The sequence below is a fragment of the Oncorhynchus clarkii genome, chromosome 23 (genome assembly GCF_045791955.1).
Source record: "Oncorhynchus clarkii lewisi isolate Uvic-CL-2024 chromosome 23, UVic_Ocla_1.0, whole genome shotgun sequence".
Lineage (NCBI taxonomy): Eukaryota > Metazoa > Chordata > Actinopteri > Salmoniformes > Salmonidae > Oncorhynchus > Oncorhynchus clarkii.
The window spans coordinates 26,085,918-26,105,785 of NC_092169.1; the positions used below are offsets into that span (position 1 = coordinate 26,085,918).

General features: G+C 44.0%; 1 protein-coding gene across 4 annotated transcripts; it reads left to right on the forward strand.

Annotated features, from left to right (window-relative positions):
* Positions 1–3,274: 3,274 nt before the first annotated feature.
* LOC139382064 (mitoferrin-2-like) lies at positions 3,275–19,138 on the forward strand. Of its 4 annotated transcripts, none has more exons than XM_071126030.1 (5): positions 3,275–5,243; positions 10,302–10,530; positions 14,799–14,858; positions 15,444–15,500; positions 16,591–19,138. In XM_071126030.1, exons 1-5 carry the CDS (start codon positions 4,893–4,895, stop codon positions 17,154–17,156), a joined length of 1,263 nt encoding a protein of 420 aa, XP_070982131.1. In that variant the 5' UTR covers positions 3,275–4,892; the 3' UTR covers positions 17,157–19,138. The 4 variants fall into 4 exon arrangements, with proteins under 4 accessions (XP_070982131.1, XP_070982133.1, XP_070982132.1 ...); XM_071126032.1 differs by having other exon boundaries at positions 16,731–19,138; XM_071126033.1 differs by having other exon boundaries at positions 5,038–5,251.
* The last annotated feature ends 730 nt before the right edge of the window (positions 19,139–19,868 follow it).

Genomic DNA, 19,868 nt, shown 5'->3' on the forward strand with positions numbered 1-19,868 from the left:
CAGTACCTGGGGAGGTACACTTTGAATTGAATGAGAGCGTCACTGCAGTCCAGTGTGCTCCTCGTAATGTGCCCATTGCAATGAAGGCCCAGCGGGACAAGTATGAGGCTGATGGACACATGACATCTGTGACTGGACTGAACTGACTGACTGGATCAGAAATATGGTCATAGTGAAAAAGCCAGAGAAGATGAGGGTCTGCATCGACCCAAAGCATCTGAACCAAGCACTGAAATACTCCCACAACATCATACCAACACTGGAGGATGTCCTCTATAAGCTTCCCAAGGCCAGGATTTTCCCATTGATGGACACCCGAGATGCATTCCTGCAATGCAAGCTGGGCGAAGAAAGCAGCTTCATGACTACCTTCTGGACACCCTGGTGTCGGAAACGCTGGCTCAAACTCTCGTTTGGTGTGTCTGTGGCGCCTGAGGTATACCAACGCCAGCAGCATGAGTTACTTGCTGGACTTAAGGGCATTGAACCTATAGCTGATGATGTCCTGATCGTAGGCTGTGGTGACACAGACAAAGAAGCAGAACGTGATTTACGCGATTTACGTGATTTACGCAGATTTACGTGATGTGAAGCTCATAGCACTGATGGAGCACTGCCAATCAGTTCAAGATGAAAGACGCCCACTTCCATGACCACATTCTCTCAGCCAAAGGCCTGAAGCTGGACCCAGATCAGAGCGATCCTCGACATGCCAAATCCGTCTGATGCAAAAGGAGTGCAGTGTCTCATCGGCTTTGCAAACTATCTTGCAAAGTTCATGCCACACCTATCAGCAGTCTATGAGCCTCTGCGCTGGCTGCTGGACAAAAACATACCATGGCACTGGCTACCCAAACACGAAGCAGCGGTGCAGGAGATGAAATCTCTAGCTTCATCCATGCCAGTGTTGCACTACTACAACGTTATGAATCCTGTCATAATCCAGAGCGACTCCAGCCAAAGTGGACAGATCAACAGATCAATCAGGTGGACTACTTAAAAGTCACAGATCACCGCCTAGCTTAGTTCAGGCAACACACTGACAAGGACGAAAACCTACAGTCACTGAAGTCCATGGTTCTCACAGGTTGGCCATACCTGAAAGAGGAGACACCTTTCACATTGAGAGAATACTGGACCTTTCAAGATGAGATCAGTGAACGGAATGGCATCTTGTTCAGAGGTCAGAAGGTCATGATCCCCAAATCACTACGTACAGAGATGCTTACTTGCATACACTGCAGTCACATTGGATGTGACACATGCCACCGCCAGGCACACAAAACATTATACTGACCAAACATGCAAGCAGAAATTAAAGACTTTGTCAGCAGCTGTACCACATGCAATGAGTACGCTCATGATCAGCAAAAGAAAACCATGATGTCGCACAAACTTCCCACAAGGGCCTGGCAAATCGTCAGCATGGATTGATGCAGCCACAGACAAAAGGACTAACTTCTCATCATTGAACACTACTCTGAGTTTTGGGAAATTGAACTGCTCCCTGACTTGTCTGCAGAGACGGTCATAAAGCGCTGACAAGGTCATCACGGACAATGGCCCACAATTCACTGCACAGTTCAAGTGTTTTGCCTCAGAATGGGAGTTTGACCACATGACCTCCTCTTCAAGGCACCCAAAGGCAAAAGGCAAGGCAGAGTCAGTTGTCAAGATTGCAAAAAAACTGTTACGCAAGGCTTTGCGTAACAGCAACAACCCCTGGAAAGCCATCTTACAGTGGAGGAACACACCCACCGAAAACAGCAGCCCAGCGCAACGCCTTCTGGCCAGACGTCTGAAGACCACCATCCCTGTAGCTAACAAGCTACTTGAGCCCTGCGTCATGGTTGGCGTCACTGAAAAATATTGTAGGTGTACATAGCTCTTAGAGACTTACCCAGAAAGGCTCACAACTGATTGATAAACAAAAGGTAATAAGTATTTTATAGCTCCAGCTTTTAAAGCTGGAGCCTTCATTTAACAAACTAACCTGGGGAGTGTTCAGAGCTTATCCAGATCAGTGACTTTAGAAGTACCCTGTTAAGCCTAGAAAGGACATTGTTCCCTAGGCCAGCTCCCCATGAAAAGAGCATCATGCATTTTCTATTATACAGTTAACAAAATATCTGCAACACGCAGCTTGTTTTTAACCGCCTGAAGAATCTGCTGATGTTGCTGGTGCGATGAACCTGATAACATAGATGCACATCCTTCTCTAGGGGGTATCCATGATATACTTAAAGAGCCAAGGGCCAAAGTAGGCCTATTGTCTCCCTGATGGAAGATCAGTTGCTCATGGTCATGGCCTGAGACTGGAAGACTGGCAAACATTGTTTGGTTCATTTAGTGGAGTAAAGGAATGTTGTCCACGCAATGTGGGACTTCCGCCGGAGTCGGTCCCTCTCGTTGTTCAAGCGGCGTTCGGCGGTCGACGTCATCGGCCTTCTAGCCATCGCCGATCCCCTTTTAATTTTCCATTTGTTTTGTCTTTGTTTTTTACACACCTGGTTTCAATTCCCATATTACATGTTCATTATTTAACCCTCTGTTTTCCCCCATGTTTGTGTGCGTGTTTGTTTTATTGTTCTGGCTGTTACTGACGGCTGGTATTTTGTTGCTGGGTTTTGTTATTACGCCCGTTTATTTTGTGGTACCGGTATTTTCCCCGCACCATAGTATTGTGTTTGTACTGGTGTTATCTTGTATTAAATACCTTGTCCAAATATCTCAGCTCTCCTGCGCCTGACTCCTTTCACCAGTTACCCACAGCCTTGACAGTTGGGTACTAGGAAATCTAAATGTATTAGATCCTATTCCCACTACGAGAGATGGAGAGTGTGATGCTGCCACCACCATGCTTCACCGTAGGGATATTGGCCAGGTGATGAGCCGTGCCTGGTTTCCTCTAGATGTGACGCCTGGCATTCAGAACAGAGAGTTCAATCTTGGTGTCATCAGAGAATCCTGTTTCTCATGGTCTGACAGTCCTTTAGGTGCCTTTTGGCAAACTCTGTCGTGTGGCTTTTACTGAGGAGTGGCTTCTGTCTGGCCAATAATTTTGCACGCCCAATTTTTCAGTTTTTGATTTGTTAAAAAAGTTTGAAATATCCAATAAATGTCGTTCCACTTCATGATTGTGTCCCACTTGTTGTTGATTCTTCACAAAAAAATACAGTTTTATATCTTTATGTTTGAAGCCTGAAATGTGGCAAAAGGTCGCAAAGTTCAAGGGGGCCGAATACTTTCGCAAGGCACTGTAATTACTGTGGAATTTCCCTCATGTGAAATGTGCTAGTAAGCCTTGGTTGGTATTTAGGGATCAAGCTATAATGAAAAATGTGAATGTTTGTATAAAGAACAAAAATATAACCGAACATGTAAAGTGTTGGTCCCATGTTTCTTGAGCTGAAATAAAATATCCCCAAATGTTTCCATAAGCACAAAATGCGTATTTCTGACAAATTATGTTCACAAATTTGTTTACATCCCTGTTAGTGAACATTTCTCCATTGTCAAGATAATCCATCCACCTGACAGGTGTGGCATATCAAGAAGCTGATTAAATAGCATTTTCATTACACAGGTGCACCTTTGTGCTGGAGACAATAAAAGGCCACTCTAAAATGTGCAGTTTTGTCACACAACACAATGCCTCAGATGTCTCAAGTTTTGATGGTGTGTGAAATTGGCATGCTAACTGCAGGAATGTCCACCAGAACTGTTGCCAGATAATTTCATGTTAATTTCTCTACCATAAGCCGCCTCCAACTTCATTTTAGAGAATTTGGCAGTACGTCCAATCGGTCTCAAACCGCAGACGACGTGCCAACATCCGACTTCTTCACCTGCGGGATCATCTGAGACCAGCTACCCAGACAGCTGATGAAATTGAGTAGCATTTCTATATGTAATAAAGCCCTTTGGTGAGGTAAAACTCATTCTGATTGGCTGGGTCTGGCTCCCTCCCAGGCCCACCCATGGCTATGCCCCTGCCCAGTCATGTGAAATCCATAGATTAGGGTCTAATGAATTCATTTCTATTAACTGATTTCTTATTATGAACTGTAACTAGGTAAAATCATTGAAATTGTTGCGTTTATATAACAGTATATAAATAAACTAAACTACATCCTTGAAAAGAAAGGTAAGTGGAAATACATACAATTACGCTAGCACTATTGAATGAATAATAAGAAACTTTGCCATCTGTTGCATCTCAATAAACCCAAGACATAGCCTTATATCACAACAAAGGAGACATGGGAAAAGAATAGAGTAAATAAGGTTGCCTTTGGTTGAGTTGACTACCGGTATTATACATTCCATCTGGCCGTATTTGTTTTTGAGCAGAAGTTGCGACCTAGTCATGACCTATTGTCCTTGACAAGCTTTTCCAGCGTAATACCAAGGGTAGGCTACTACGCCTCAGAGGGGAGAAAAAAACAACGGCGTCAACCGAGTTATCCAATCATAACATCGTTTTTTTATTCTGTTCCCGCCTTCTTCAGATGTTGTTATCCAAGAACACAACTTTTGAAACCTGTCAACTTGTAATATACATTGATTAACAAAATAGCATGTATTAGAAACATATTTGTTATGAGCCATATCAAATCACACACACACATCATTTATATTTGAGAAAAATCTATAATACATCAGAATGTCTAAATTCTGCCAATGGGCGGTTCCCATTTCCTTCAGCGTCAAACGGTCAGAGTGTGTCCCAAACACTGCGTGGTGTTGTCCGCCCTGGGGACTGAGGCCAGGAGTGGAAACTGTACGACCGGTAAACATCTGGGACGGGAATGTAAAAAAACGAACTACAAACGGGAACACGAAATAGCTTTAGTGCCATTTGGGCATAAAGACTGTACATCAGGTTTCCAATGGAAGCGGATGGTTTCTTGAGAAGACGTCGGATGACAGCAGAGAGAGCAGGCAGGGACGCCGGGGTTGCTGGAGCCTCAGCCGGCGCAGAGGTCCGATGGCTCGGGGGAAGGATCTGGGGAGTGTCGGAGAGCCTCGTTGGGAGTTTGTCTCCCAGGATCGGAGGCGAGACCGAGATTAAGACTGTAATTCAGTTCAGTGGCGGGGCCCCTGAAGTAACGTTAGCAGATACTTCGGAACCCGACTATGAAGGTTTGCCGCAGGGCGCTTCGACCAGCACCCACATGGTTGCAGGAGCAGTGGCTGGGATCATGGAGCATTGCCTGATGTTCCCCATCGACTGTGTCAAGGTAACGTGGTAGGCTATGCTGGGCTAACGTTTAAAAGTAAACTAGTTGGAACTGACTTATATTGGAAACTGGGCACATGAGGGTTGGACATTCCTTTGGCTCGTCATGACATGTGGCTTCAACTTGTCAATAAGTTTGGCAGGTCACAACACGGACGAGGCAAGGTCGATCCGGACAGGCTTGCATTTCAGCTAGGAAACTAATTGAACATGCTAATAAACTCATCCACTGCGAATTATTTAGTCGGCATAATTTCTGTAGTAGGTTAATAACTTTGGCGTACAGGATTTAATTGGAGTTGATATGAAAACTTTTAGTGAACAGTGTGTGTTGCAGTTGTTAGCATCATCTGCTTAGTTAAAAATACATATCAGCTAACGTTAGCTAACTAATTTACCAACAAGCTCGGCCTGTGCATCAGCTCGAGCCTGGGGGTCAATGTTGATTAGCTAGTAGGAAGCGAGCTAGCGCCTGCTAGAAAATAGGTTAGGCTTATCAGTTTGACAATGAATGTTAGCTAACTACTTTATTCCGTATTTTCATGAGCAGATTTTGGAAGCTATTTCGATACTTCTAAAATGAAACGAGAAGTTATGAGTGTTATTTCCTTTGGGGAAGGAGACAGAGTTAGCACGAAGCAGCACGTGTTCCCCTCCTGTACATACAAGTCAAGGCATACCAATGTACAGCGCATTGATAGCCGGGATAGCGCTGTTTACATACTAGTACATACTACTATTAACTACTTCCCTGTATTTCCCGAACGTTCACCCTATTCAAGAAGAGAACCCATTGGTGGGAGAAACCACCTTCTGTCAAAATAGTCTACACTCTGCAGCACCAAAAACATAGCCGAGCTACAAGTAGCTTTTAACTAGGCAGAGAATGCATTAACGCTGGTGTGGTCTTCTAAGGCAATGTTATCTGCTGCCTGGCTAGCAGGATTTAGGTGGGGTGGAACTGTTTATTGTTTACGGAAAATACAGGGCTAGATGTTCTGGGATTAAGAGTACAATGCTACTATTTTGTACTAATTCTGGCTGACAAGTTGGCTCTACCACTGCACACATTTAAGAAAAGTTATGCTATCATAAGACTATAAATTAGTTTTGGATTATGTACTTAGCTGGGATGACTCTGGTGTTATGTAAACAAGAGATGATAAATTCAATGATTAAGATCTACTCTGGCATGGCGCATGTGCTACAGCCCTTTACAATGTCTGGTTTCTTCCCATCTTGTGGTCCCTGTAGAGCAGGGGTCTCCAACCATGTTCCTGAAGAGCTACCCTCGTGTATTGTTTCGCTCCAACCCCAGTTGTAAACTAACCTGTTTCGCCTTATCAACCAGCTAATTATTAGAATCGGGTGTGCTAGATTAGGGGTGGAGTGAATTTACAGGACAGTAGTTCTCCAGGACCAGTGTTGGAGAGACCTTCTGTAGAGAGAGTCATGAGTTGGTCCTTGATTGAAATGATTGTTTACTGCTATGCAGAGACAGATCAACAGCGTGAGAGTGGTATGGTAGGTGGGGAGAGGAGTCAACTGTTTGTGTCAGGTGGGAGAGCAGGGCTCTCAGAACAAAGCAGAGATTCATCTTCTTTCCCAGCTGTAGTTCCCACCTCTGCTCCAGGTGCTGCTCAAACAACTTGGGCTGTGTCTCAATAGTCAGAAGTGGCTTCCTCTCCCTGTCTCTTCTTTTTTCAATGACAAGAAAGGACAGTTGAAACAAAGCATGTTCCCAGTGTGCATCCAGCCACCATGTTGCTTTCACATATACTGTGTTTTCAGATCCGGACAGACTGAGAGGAGGCGAGGATGTATCTTTAGAGTTTTGAGGTGCAGCCCAGACAGTGAAATTGTCTGCCTGCTGAAGAAGGGCAGCCTGAGCTAGATGCTACACAGACTCACTAATCTATAAATCACGTCACCGGTCAAACATGGCATTAACCGGCCCTACTTTTAAACACATTAACAGATCTGTACAGATGGAGGAGACCTAGCTCAAGCTGACAGCTGACCCCAGTGGACTAGCACGGACACAAACACAGTTAAAAATCTTTGTAAAATACCTTGCAGGGGTTGTGACAGATTGCACAGTAGAGATAATGTCGTAACTTGTTGTTTACACTCAATCCGAAGGTTGAGATTAGACATGCTCTTTCCAGGCAAGCTCCCTGCAATACAAAACCATGGCCATTTTTATTTATTTAACCGTTCTATAACTAGGCAAGTCAGTTAAGAATACATTCTTATTTACAATGACAGCCTACCAAAAGGCCTCCTGCTGGGATTAAAAATATAGGACAAAATGCACATTACAACAATAGAGACTCTACATAAAGAGAGACCTAAGACAACATAGCATGGCAGCAACACATGACAACATAGCATGGTAGCAACACAACATGGCAACAGCACAAAGGGCAAGAAGGTAGAGACAACAATATATCACGCAAAGCAGCCACAACTGTCAGTAAGAGTGTCCATTTACCAGTCAAAAGTTTGGACACTCATTCAAGGGTTTTTCTTTGATATTTACTATTTTCTACATTGTAGAATAATAGTGAAGACAACACTATGAAATAACATATGGAATCATGTAGTAACCAAAAAGGTGTTAAACAAGTCAAATATCTTTGAGATTCTTCAAAGTATCCACACTTTGCCTTGATGACAGCTTAAAATCAAATGTTATTGGTCACATACACATGGTTAGCAAATGTTATTGTGAGTAGCAAAATGTTTGTGCTTCTAGTTCCAACAGTGCGGCAATATATAACGAGTAATCTAACAATTCCACAGGTACCTTAATACACACAAATCTAAGTAAAGGGATGGATTAAGAATATGTACGTATAAATATATGGATGAGCAATGACCGGCCGGCATAGGCAAAATACAATAGATGGTATAAAATACAGTATATACATGAGATGAGTAATGCAAGATATGTAAACATTATCATTAAAATTTAATTAAAAAAGTGACAAGTGATCCATTTGTTAGTAGCCAATGATTTCAAGTCTGTAGTAGGCAGCAGCCTCTCTGTGTTAGTGATGTCTGTTAATCAATCAAATGCATTTATGAAGCCCTTCTTACATCAGCTGATGTCACAAAGTGCTGTACTGAAACCAAGCCTAAAACCCCAAACAGCAAGCAATACAGGTGTAGAAGCACGGTGGCTAGGAAAAACTCCCTAGAAAGGCCAGAACCTAGGAAGAAACCTAGAGAGGAACCAGGCTATGAGGGGTTGCCAGTCCTCTTCCGGCTGTACCGATCATTCAGAGTATCTCTACCGCTCCTGCTGTCTCTAGAGTTTTAAACAGAAGGTCTGGTAGCAATGAAGATCTGCGAAGTTAATTCGTAAAAATCAAATTATCTTTGAAGGACAGGGTCCTGAAAAAGAAACATTTCTTTTTTTGCTGAGTTTAAATGCATCACAGAGTTCACGTAACAGACACATCTCAACACCAACTGTTCAGAGGAGACTGTGTGAATCAGGCCTTCATGGTCAAATTGCTGCTAAGAAACCACTACTAAAGGACACCAATAAGAAAAGACTTGCTTTGCCCAAGAAACATGAGCAATGGACATTAGACTGGTGGAAATCTGTCCTTTGGTCTGATGAGTCCAAATTTGAGATTTTTGGTTCCAACCTACTCTGCGTCTTTGTGAGACACAGAGTAGGGGAATGGATGAGCTCTGCATGTGTAGTTCCCACCATGAAGCATGGTGGAGGTGCTTTGCTGGTGACACTGTCAGTGATTTATTTAGAATTCAAGGGATTCAAGGCACACTTAACCAGCATGCACTCTGCAGCGATACACCATCCCATCTGGTTTGCACTTAGTGACTATCATTCGTTTTTCAACAAGACAATGACCCAACACATCTTTAGGCTGTGTAAGTGCTATTTAACCAAGATGGAGTGCCGCGTCAGATGACCTGGCCTCCACATTCACCCGACCTCAACCCAATTGAGATGGTTTGGGATGAGTTGGACCGCGGAGTGAAGGAAAAGTAGCCAACAAGTGCTCAGCATATGTGGGTACTACTTCAGTACTGTTGGGAAAGCATTCCAGGTGAAGCTGGTTGAGTGAATGCCAAGAGTGCAAAGCTCTCAAGGCAAAGGTTGTCTGCTTTGAAGAATCTAAACTGTAAAATGATTTAACACTTTTTTGTTGTTGTCAGGCCTGTGTTATTGCATAGTGTTGATGTCTTCAGTGCTATTCTACAATGTAGAAAACAGTAAAAAAAATAATGAAAAACCCTTGAATGAGTAAGTGTGTCCAAACTTTTGACTGGTACTGTATATACCTGTGTCAGGGCCGAGGGGACTGTTTTCATTTAATTGAACTTTTATTCACAGACTAGTCACATTGTGACATTGACATCAAATATATCGCAGGAAAGACCTTTTCAAGATGGCAGCAATCTGCGAAGATGCATGTAAATCTCTTACAGGGCTAGAATTCCACACAGCCTATAACGGTGGCCTGAGGCCCTGTTTACATTTCCTGGAAAGCGTGCACACACCAGTGCAGAAAACAATCCACATGTGGGAGCCCAGGGCCTCCTTTGCTTGTGGTGATGTGGTCATTTTTAGAAGACCCTCTAGACTAGACTTACTGTCTAGTCTCTAGACTAGACTTACTGTGAGGGGATGAATCCTGACACTGGCCCAACGATATAGATTGTGTTTGTGTGTGGAGTCAGGTTGTTTGAGTGTTGCTGGTGGGACAGATGCTTACCCTGGGTGTCGTTATTCAACACTTCCTTCTATTCAACTGGGAGTGGGCATGACTACTCAACATTTTCAAAATATTTAGCGGGTGGAAGGCAAATGCACCGACTATTACTTACTGTGTTTTGATTGGTTAGCAATGTATTCATCCCACCTCTGCTCAGATTTCATTGGTTGTTAACATGGTAGTTCTCAAATTTCAACTAAAATGTTATGGTTGCAGTAAGGTTAGGTATGGCAGGAAGTTTATGGTTAGGTTATGAATAGGGTAACCAGTAGGCGTGTGACCTCTAACCTCTCTTCCCTGTGTAGACGCGTATGCAGAGCCTACAGCCTGATCCTGCTGCCCGTTACCGGAATGTGATGGATGCTCTTCGGCGAATCATAACCACCGAGGGTGTCTGGCGACCAATGAGAGGGCTGAATGCCACAGCCGTGGGTGCGGGTCCGGCGCACGCCCTCTACTTCGCCTGCTACGAGAAACTGAAGAAGAGTCTGGGTGACATCATCCACCCCGGGGCTAACAGCCATCTGGCCAACGGTATACCAGAAAGATATACACACACACACACACACACACACACACACACACACACACACACACTAGCACATGCACACACCAATCCTGTGCTTCTCTGCAACCACTCTTTGGATTACTTGTTGACTTCCTGGAAATATAACTATATGACATTGTTTTTTCTAGTAAATGCTAGCAGTTCATTTGGTTTTTCCAATATTCTATTTTTAGCAACTTCAATTAAACTATTTTGCTGTATTTTTACAGCTATGTTGCTGTAGTCCTGTAGAGATAATCTCTGTTACACACTACATAGAGAGAGGGCAAGAAGACCCCCTTCTCCTCTGGACACTAAGTGGATGCTGCTCGGACTAACCTAGATGAACCTTGGTCTCAGACACTGAGTTATGTGTGTGGGTGAGTCAGCCTGCCAGTTCTAACAGCTGGAGCAGAGTGGTGGTGCCACACCCTTAATACCCCCATCCCCTGGACAGTAGAGGGGACAAATGCCTGCGCAATACTTCAGGCTCTCTCATACCCAGTACAGTAAGCAGGCCCTAAGAACCTGGTTCCTCTCTAGGTTTCTTCCTAGGCTCCTGCCCTCTAGGGAGATTTTCCTAGCCACTGTGCTTCTCCATTGCTTACTCTTTGGGGTTTTAGGCTGGGTTTCTGTATAGCACTTTGTGACAACTACTGATGTAAAAAGGGATTTATAAATACATTTGATTTGACTGAATCTAACTTGTTGGGCCACCTGCCAGTGTAATAAACATCACCAGCCACTCAGGTGGTGGATCAGCTGTTGGCCGGGGCTAATTCCGTCCCAGCAGGGCAGCAGGAGGGATATCTTTCTGGCCATGGAGCTGATCTGACATTGTCTGTATGCTCTGAGGTCAGAGTTCTGCAGAGTCAGACAGGTCCACAAATAGACCAGGGCCTCTGACTGACTACATGCCATGCTATGGTGTCCAGGTCCATGCTATGGTGTCCAGGTCCATGCTACGGTGTCCAGGTCCATGCTACGGTGTCCAGGTCCATGCTACAGACATGCGTCAGAGAAAAGTTGAACCTGAGCACTGCTGCGTGAGGAGAGAGGCTGGCACTATTGCTGCAGCTGAGGAGGGGGCAGTGTGTGAGCGATGGGAGCGAGCCACTGAGGTATAAAAGAAGTGGGGACTGCGTCCGTTGTTTTCAACATAATCTGCTGGCGTTTGCATACGGCGATTTATGAACCGTCTATATCCGTGTTGCATCCTGTTTACATGGCCCAACTTGCGCACTAGCACTCGGCCCACATGCGCACTAGCACTCGGCCCACATGCGCACTAGCACTCGGCCCACATGCGCACTAGCACTCGGCCCACATGCGCACTAGCACTCGGTGTGCACAGGGAGCAGCGACGACTTCATCCAGATACATGTCAGACATTGGATGACGATAAAATGTTAATCTTCGGCAATTATTTGTCTTGACTACAGCTGGCTAGGCTAATTGATGCCACATGCTGCACTTTCTCCCAACCCCATTCAGATGAAACAACTGCCTGCTTGTTGGTTGCTCGTTGTAGTCTACTCAGTCTCACTTTTAATTCCGTATTTTTATTTTTTCCCAACTTGCATTGCATTAGTGTACTCATTGCATTGCATAAACTTTGATTGGCCAACATAAACAAGCCACACACGTGAAGGGTGCATGTCAATAAAACATTGAAAAGTTTATTTTATTATATTGAACAAAAATATAAACGCAACATGCAACAATTCATATAAAAAGTTCATATAAGGAAATCGGAAATCGGCCAATTGAAATAAATTAGGCCCTAATCTATGGATATCACATGACTGGGAATTAAGATATGCGTCTGTTGGTCACAGATGTCTTTCAAAAAAGATGGGGGTGTGAATCAGAACCTGTCAGCATCTGGTGTGACCACCATTTTGCCTCATGCAGCTCAACACATCTCTTTCACACAGAGTTTCAGGCTGTTGATTGTGGCCTGTGGAATGTTGTCCCACTCCTCTTCAATGGCTGTGCGAAGTTGCTGGATACTGGCGGCTACTGGAACATGCTGTTGTACGCGTCATTCTAGAGCATCCCAAACATGCTCAATGGGTAACATGTCTAGTGAGTATGCAAGCCATGGAAGAACTGGGGATTTTCAGCTTCCAGGAATTGTGTACAAATCCTTGTCATTATCATGCTAAAACATGAGGTGATGGCGGAGGGTGATTGGCATGACAATGAGCCTCTGGATCTCATCACAGTATTCAAATTACCATCGATAAAATGCAAGTCGGAAGTTTACATACACTTAGGTTGGAGTCATTAAAACTTGTTTTTCAACCACTCCACAAATGTCTTGTTAACAAACTATAGTTTTGGCAAGTCGGTTAGGACATCTACTTTGTGCATGACACAATTTTTCCAACAATTGTTTAGACTAATTATTTCACTTTTAACTCACTGTATCACAATTCCAGTGGTCCAGAAGTTTACATGCACTAAGTTGACTGTGCCTTTTTAAACAGCTTGGAAAATTCCAGAAAATGATGTCATGACTTTAGAAGCTTCTGACAGTCTGGTTCATCCTTGGGAGCAATTTCCAAATGGCTAAAAGTACCACGTTGATCTGTAAAAACTATGGTACGCAAGTATAAACACCATGGGACCACGCAGCCGTCATACCGCTCAGGAAGGAGACGCGTTCTGTCTCCTAGAGATTAACATCTATTGGTGTGAAAAGTGCTAATCAATCCCAGAACAACAGCAAAGGACCTTGTGAAGATGCTGGAGTAAACAGGTACAAAAGTATCTATATCCACAGAAAACGAGTCCTATATCGACATAACCTGAAAGGCCGCTCAGCAAGGAAGAAGCCGCTGCTCCAAAACCGCCATAAAAAAGCCAGACTACGGTTTGCAACTGCACATAAGGACAAAGATTGTACTTTTTGGAGAAATGTCCTCTGGTCTGATGAAACAAAAATGGAACTGTTTGCCATAATGACCATCGTTATGTTTGGAGGACAAAGGGGGAGGCTTGCAAGCCGAAGAACACTATCAAAACCATGAGGCACGGGGGTGGCAGCTTCATGTTGTGGGGGTGCTTTGCTGCAGGAGGGTCTGGTGCACTTCACAAAATTGATGGCATCATGGGGATGGAAAATTATGTGCATATGTTGAAGCAACATCTCAAGACATCAGTCAGGAAGTTAAAGCTTGGTCGCAAATGGGTATTCCAAATGGACAATGACCCCAATCATACTTCCAAAGTTGTGGCAAAATGGCTTAAGGACAACAAAGTCAAGGTATTGGATTGGCCTTCACAAAGCCCTGACCTCAATCGTATAGAAAATGTGTGGGCAGAACTGAAAAGGCGTGTGTGAGCAAGGAGGCCTACAAACCTGACTCGGTTACACCAGGTCTGTCAGGAGGAATGGGACAAAATTAATCCAACTTATTGTGGGAAGCTTGTGGAAGGCTACCTACAACGTTTGACCCAAGTTAAACAATTTAAAGGCAATGCTAACAAATACTAATTGAGTGTATGTAAACTTCTGACCCTCTGGGAATCTGATGAAAGAATAAAAGCTGAAATAAATCATTCTCTCTACTATTATTCAGGCATTTCATTCTTAAAATAAAGTGGTGATCCTAACTGACCTAAGACAGGGAATTTTTACTCAGAGTAAATGTCAGGAATTGTGAAACTGAGTTTGAATGTATTTGGCTAAGGTGTATGTAAACCTCCGACTTCAACTGTACCTCTCTCATCGCCCAGAAGACTGCCGCTTGCTGGATGTTTTTTTTATTCACCGTTCTTGGTAAACCCTAGACACTACCGTGCGTGAAATGCCCAGGTGGGAGTCTTTTCTGAGATACTAGATCCAGCGTGCCTGGCACCGACGATCATTCCACCAAAACTCAAAGTCACTTCGGTCACTCGTTTTGCCTATGCTAACGTTCAATCGAACAGTGACTGAATGCCTCTGCCTGTCTGCTTGCTTTATAAAACAAGCCATGGCCATGTGACTCAGTCTGTAGGAGCGACCCATTTTCTTGAAAGTGGTGGTGTACCTAAAACTGTCCGGTGAGTGTTGGCTATTTTAATTTAAATGAGAAAATACTAACGTCCGTTCCGACATTTGAATATTCAAATAACCTTGCACATCCCTAATTTGCATGACAATAACATATTTAATTTTGCTCAGACGAAGCTAGTACTAGAGATACTTGCTCTTTTTATCCCTGTATCTGTTCTCTGCTCTTTCTTTCTCTTCCCTTCTTCCCAGGTCAGCTGACTGTCTCTTCTCTTCCCTCCTCCCTGGTTTCCAGGTCTAGGGAGAGGCAGGGTAAGACCTGCCCAGTAGAGGAAGGGATGTTTGACTCTGGTTCAGCAGGAGTAGTGATGGCCTGTTTTACCGCTAGGGAGAGCTAGAGCATTTTCTGTCATCTGGCCTCTCCTCACCCCTCTCTCCTCATCTTTCCTTCTCTCCCTCTCCTCTACTCTTCTCTGCAATCTTTCTCCTTTTATATCTCTGGTCTTCTCTGTCTCTCTCTGTGTCTCTCTCTCTCTCTCTCCCTCTGTGTGTCTCTCTCTCTCTCTCTGTGTCTCTCTCTCTCTCTCCCCCTCTGTGTGTCTCTCTCTCCCTCTGTGTGTCTCTCTCTCCCTCTGTGTGTCTCTCTCTCCCTCTGTGTGTCTCTCTCTATTTCCCTCTCTCTGTGTCTCTCTCTGTGTCTCTGTGTGTGTCTCTCTCTGTGTGTGTGTCTCTCTCTCCCTCTGTGTGTGTGTCTCTCTCTCCCTCTGTGTGTCTCTCTCTCTATCTCTCTCTGTGTCTCTCTCTCTCCCTCTGTGTGTCTTTCTCTCTCTGTGTCTCTCGCTCTGTGTCTCTGTCTCTCTCTGTGTGTTTTAACCATTGAGTGTGTATGTGTTACAGGTGTGGCGGGGTGTGTGTCCACATTGCTTCACGACGCAGCCATGAACCCATCTGAAGGTAAATACATCCATCTATAAGTATTTTTCCCTCTCTTAAACCTGCTTTCTTGATCTCACACATGGCATGTATTAAGGTGACAAATGTTCTTTGCTGTAGATAAATGGCTATAGCAGAGCTCCCTCTACAGCTGTAGCTCCTAGGGCCTCCTCAAAGGCCTAGCCTGTTTACTCTGCACTGCTCGCTAGGGAGGGGAGGGCAAGGTGGAGGGGGAGACAGAGAAAGAGGGTAGGGTGGTGGGGAGGAGCAGAATGAAATCAGAATGAAATCAGATTAGAGACTGGGATAGAGATTGAGGGAGCGAGCAGGGTTGAGAGGGAGGGGGGAGACGTGGAGAAAGATGCTCCCTTGGGTCCTGTCGCCTTTGTATTGAACTTAACCACCGTCTGTAGACTACAGCAGACTTTGATGGGTATCCTTCCACTGAAATGCCTGGACAGGTGATCCTCAGGCAGCTGTGTAGGGTGGAGGCGAGGGACATAGGTGCTAGTCTCAAATTCCAAGGTAACGCCTGGGTCACTGCTTTGAACTTTAGCAGTCTAAATAAAAATCTATGTTAATGTCTTAATTAATCTGAACATCCTAATGCCCTCCTCAGCCTTGGAGGATGTTATGACTGCATTTTCAAAAAAAATTATATCTGGTCAATAATTTGTCTTTCTTTTTTATCCTCCGGGCTATGTTCCTGGTCCCTAATGGTGGAAACACACCTGGCATCCCTCCAATCCTCCCCTCTACTCCTCTTTACTCACCTATCCATCCCTTCCTTTCTGCCTCACAATCCCTTATTTCTTCCTTTATACTGCTCTCATCACTCGCTTTCCCCCCTATTCCTCTTTACTCACCTATCCATCCCTTCCTCTCTGCCTCACTATCCCTTATTTCTTCCTTTATACTGCTCTCATCGCTCGCTTTCCCCCCTATTCCTCTTTACTCACCTATCCATCCCTTCCTCTCTGCCTCACTATCCCTTATTTCTTCCTTTATACTGCTCTCATCGCTCGCTTTCCCCCATTCCTCTACTGCCTGCATTCTCTTTCTTATGCTCTATTCTGGATATTCCTATCTGTTTTTCTCCCTCCCTGTCCAGTGGTGAAGCAGCGTTTGCAGATGTATAACTCGCCGTACCGCGGCGTGATGGACTGTGTGCGTGCCGTGTGGCAGAGAGAGGGCCCTGGGGCCTTTTACCGCTCCTACACCACTCAGCTCACCATGAACGTGCCTTTCCAGGTGCTCCACTTCATGACCTACGAGTCCCTCCAGGAGCTCCTCAACCCCCACAGACAGTACAACCCCTCCTCACACATGGTGTCTGGAGCCCTGGCCGGGGCCATCGCTGCTGCAGCCACCACCCCTCTGGATGTCTGCAAGACTCTGCTCAACACCCAGGAGTCCCTGGTGGGGCTCCCCGCTGCAGGCCAGGGTGGAGGTCAGGGGACACACAGACACATCACAGGCCTGGCCCATGCCTTCCGGACAGTGTACAGGCTGGGTGGCCTGCCTGGGTTCTTTAAAGGAGTCCAGGCCAGGGTGATCTATCAGATGCCCTCCACAGCCATCAGCTGGTCTGTCTATGAGTTCTTCAAGTACGGAATCACCAAGCACCAGCATGAGAAGAGGATAGCGCAGCGGAGGGAGGGAGAGAAGAAAAAATAAAGAAAATCCTCTTCATTCAGCCATCTCTCTTTGCCATCTCTTCCGTTTTCTCTCTATCAACCCCCTTCCTCTGCCCTTCGGAGCAAGCAGGTGTTCAGAGCAAGGAAGAATTGAGAGGAACAGTGGAGAGGAAGAATCGATACGCACATAAACCAACCAATACCCTCTTTACCCCGTTCAGACAGCCAATAAGAAAGTCTTCCAGATGTGGTTCAACTAATAACATCCCTGCTAAACTGTTTGCAAATTAAAATTTACAATTTCCTATGAAAGTGAATGTCATATATTGACACTACTTTATCAACGCACATAAATGCTAACCAGAATCATTGTTGATTCTGTTTTGCTAGTCTCCAGTGAGTTTTGTTAAATATTTTACTAATGAGTTTCCAATCCCTTTCATACGTATTGTTGTGATGAATTTGACAACCGCTGTCCTAACTGTCCGTGTTAAAGGTAGACTCAGCAATATAACTTCATTCTACACACCTGGGCCAATTCATTCTGATAGAAATGAACAAAATTCCCTTATTGAGGTGCAGATTAAAAGAGCCATTAGATTTTGATTCGGTTTTTGTTGATGTGTGTAAGCAGAAAGTGTCCCAGCTTTGTATGATGTTATATTGCAGAGTACCTGTAAAGTTAATTATTGCGTTTAACTGTATGTGGATGAGAATGTTGTTCACTGTAAACCCCACCAGGGGCCACTGTGCTCCTCTCAATAGAGCTGTAGTAATAGAGTGAGTGACAGTCTGCCTTAAGGGGGCGTTAGTGTTGCTTTGTAAACCTAGGCAATAGTTAAAAGGCTTCAGGTACAAGTTGGCCTTAACCCCAGATCAAGAATCAGTTTGTCATTTCTCAATTCTTATCTTAACTGTTGAGGGTATAAAATAATATCTAATCCTAGACCAATGGTTAGGAGCAACTTATACCTTTTCGCTTCAGAACTGGTAGAGACACAAAGGGAGTCCTCTCAATGTTTGAAATCAGGAATTGCTCTCAAAATAGTTGCATACTATATATGTGAATTTAAATGTAACTTTTTTTTAATCGGATCAGATTTGATGTAAAATGCTGAAATAGACTTAATTTATTTCTGCCAGTATTTTGTTAAGTATGTTAGCTCTATTCTGAGGAACTATTGAGAGTTGTTATTTTTGTATTGATTCTGGAACACAAAGAACTAACCTTTAGTTGGCTGACACCACTTTTCTAGATCCAAAGCGACATGATTGACTTCTAGAAATAATTTCCATTTCATTGGCCAATAAACTCCATCCTGTCTTCTGATTGGTACTGATGTAAGGAAATGTTGTTTTCCCAGATCGCACGTATTTTTGTTTTGAGTAGATCAAATTCTTGGATGGGATAACCTACCCACAAACACTTACATTTTCTGTCGGTTTAGAGTCACACCCTTGTTTTACCTAGCCTGACTGCCTGACTGTCCCAGTATTAACAAGTACACAAAGGTTTAGACAGGACAGGTTGGCTAAAGCAGAGACCAACAGGCATACACAAAGGATATGGATTCCCATGCATTAACAGCCAAATCCAAACTCCAGAACCATGTTTACATGATGGAATTTCATGAGAATCTCCTATTGGCATGGTTTACACACAGTCTTCATGCTTAGGGACTATTATGGAATGTTGGGTAACGATTAATTGTCATGGAAATAGCCACGGTTGTCCTTGTCATTTTTGTTGAAAGAAGTTTTGAGCTTGTAATCTTTAAACATTGGCTATGACCATGAATACAACACACTTGTGTCAAAAAAAATACATGGTTTTGACTGCATGCATCTTTTGTAAATTTAAGTTTCTCCTCCCGATCATGCCGTGCTGCTCTTAAAATTATTACCAACATTACCCATTTCTTGTAAAACTGCTATTGGGTAACCAGTGAACACAAACATATAAATGTGTGGCCTCGTTTCATGAGCTGAAATAAAAAATTCCAGAAATGTTTCTTTAAAAAATGATTATTTCTCTCATGTTGTGCACAAATGTGTTTACTTTCCTGTTAGTGAGTTTTTCTCCTTTGCCAAGATAATCCGTCCACCTGACAGGTGTGACATACCAATAAGCTAATTACACAGTATGATCATTACCCATGTGTACCTTGTGCTGGGGAAAATAAAAGGCCACTTTAAAATGTGCAGTTTTGTCACAACACAATTCCACAGATGACTCAAGTTTTGAGGGAGCGTGCAATTGTCATGCTGACTGCAGGGAATGTCCACCAGAGCTGCTGTTAGACAATTTAATATTAATTTCTCTACCATAAGCTGCCTTCAGTGTCGTTTTAGAGAATTTGTCAGTACGTCCAACTGGCCTCACAACCCCAGACCACGTCTAACCAAGCCAGCCCAGGACCTCCACACAACAAGCTTCTTCACCTGCGGGATTGCCTGGGGGGGGACCAGTGCTGAGGAGCATTTCTGTCTGTAATAAAGCCCTTTTATGGGGAAAACTAATCTGTTTGGCTGGGCCTGGCTCCGGAATGGGTGGGCCTATGCCCTACAAGGCCCACTCATGTCTGCACCCCTGCCCAGTTGTGAAATCCATAGAATAGGGCCTAATTTATTTTTTTCAATTGCCTGATTTTCTGATATGAACTGTAACTCAGTGAAATATTTGAAATTGTACTGTACATACTGTATATCTACTTGAATATAAAGTTGAATCCTCCCTTCTCCTAAAATAAAT

Coding starts and splice junctions, on each gene's coding strand:
- LOC139382064 (XM_071126030.1), top strand. CDS start 4,893: ATGGAAGCGGATGGTTTCTTGAGAAGACGTCGGATGACAGCAGAGAGA. Junction 5,244..10,301: donor TCCCCATCGACTGTGTCAAG/GTAACGTGGTAG, acceptor TTCCCTGTGTAG/ACGCGTATGCAGAGCCTACA. Junction 15,501..16,590: donor AGCCATGAACCCATCTGAAG/GTAAATACATCC, acceptor CTCCCTGTCCAG/TGGTGAAGCAGCGTTTGCAG.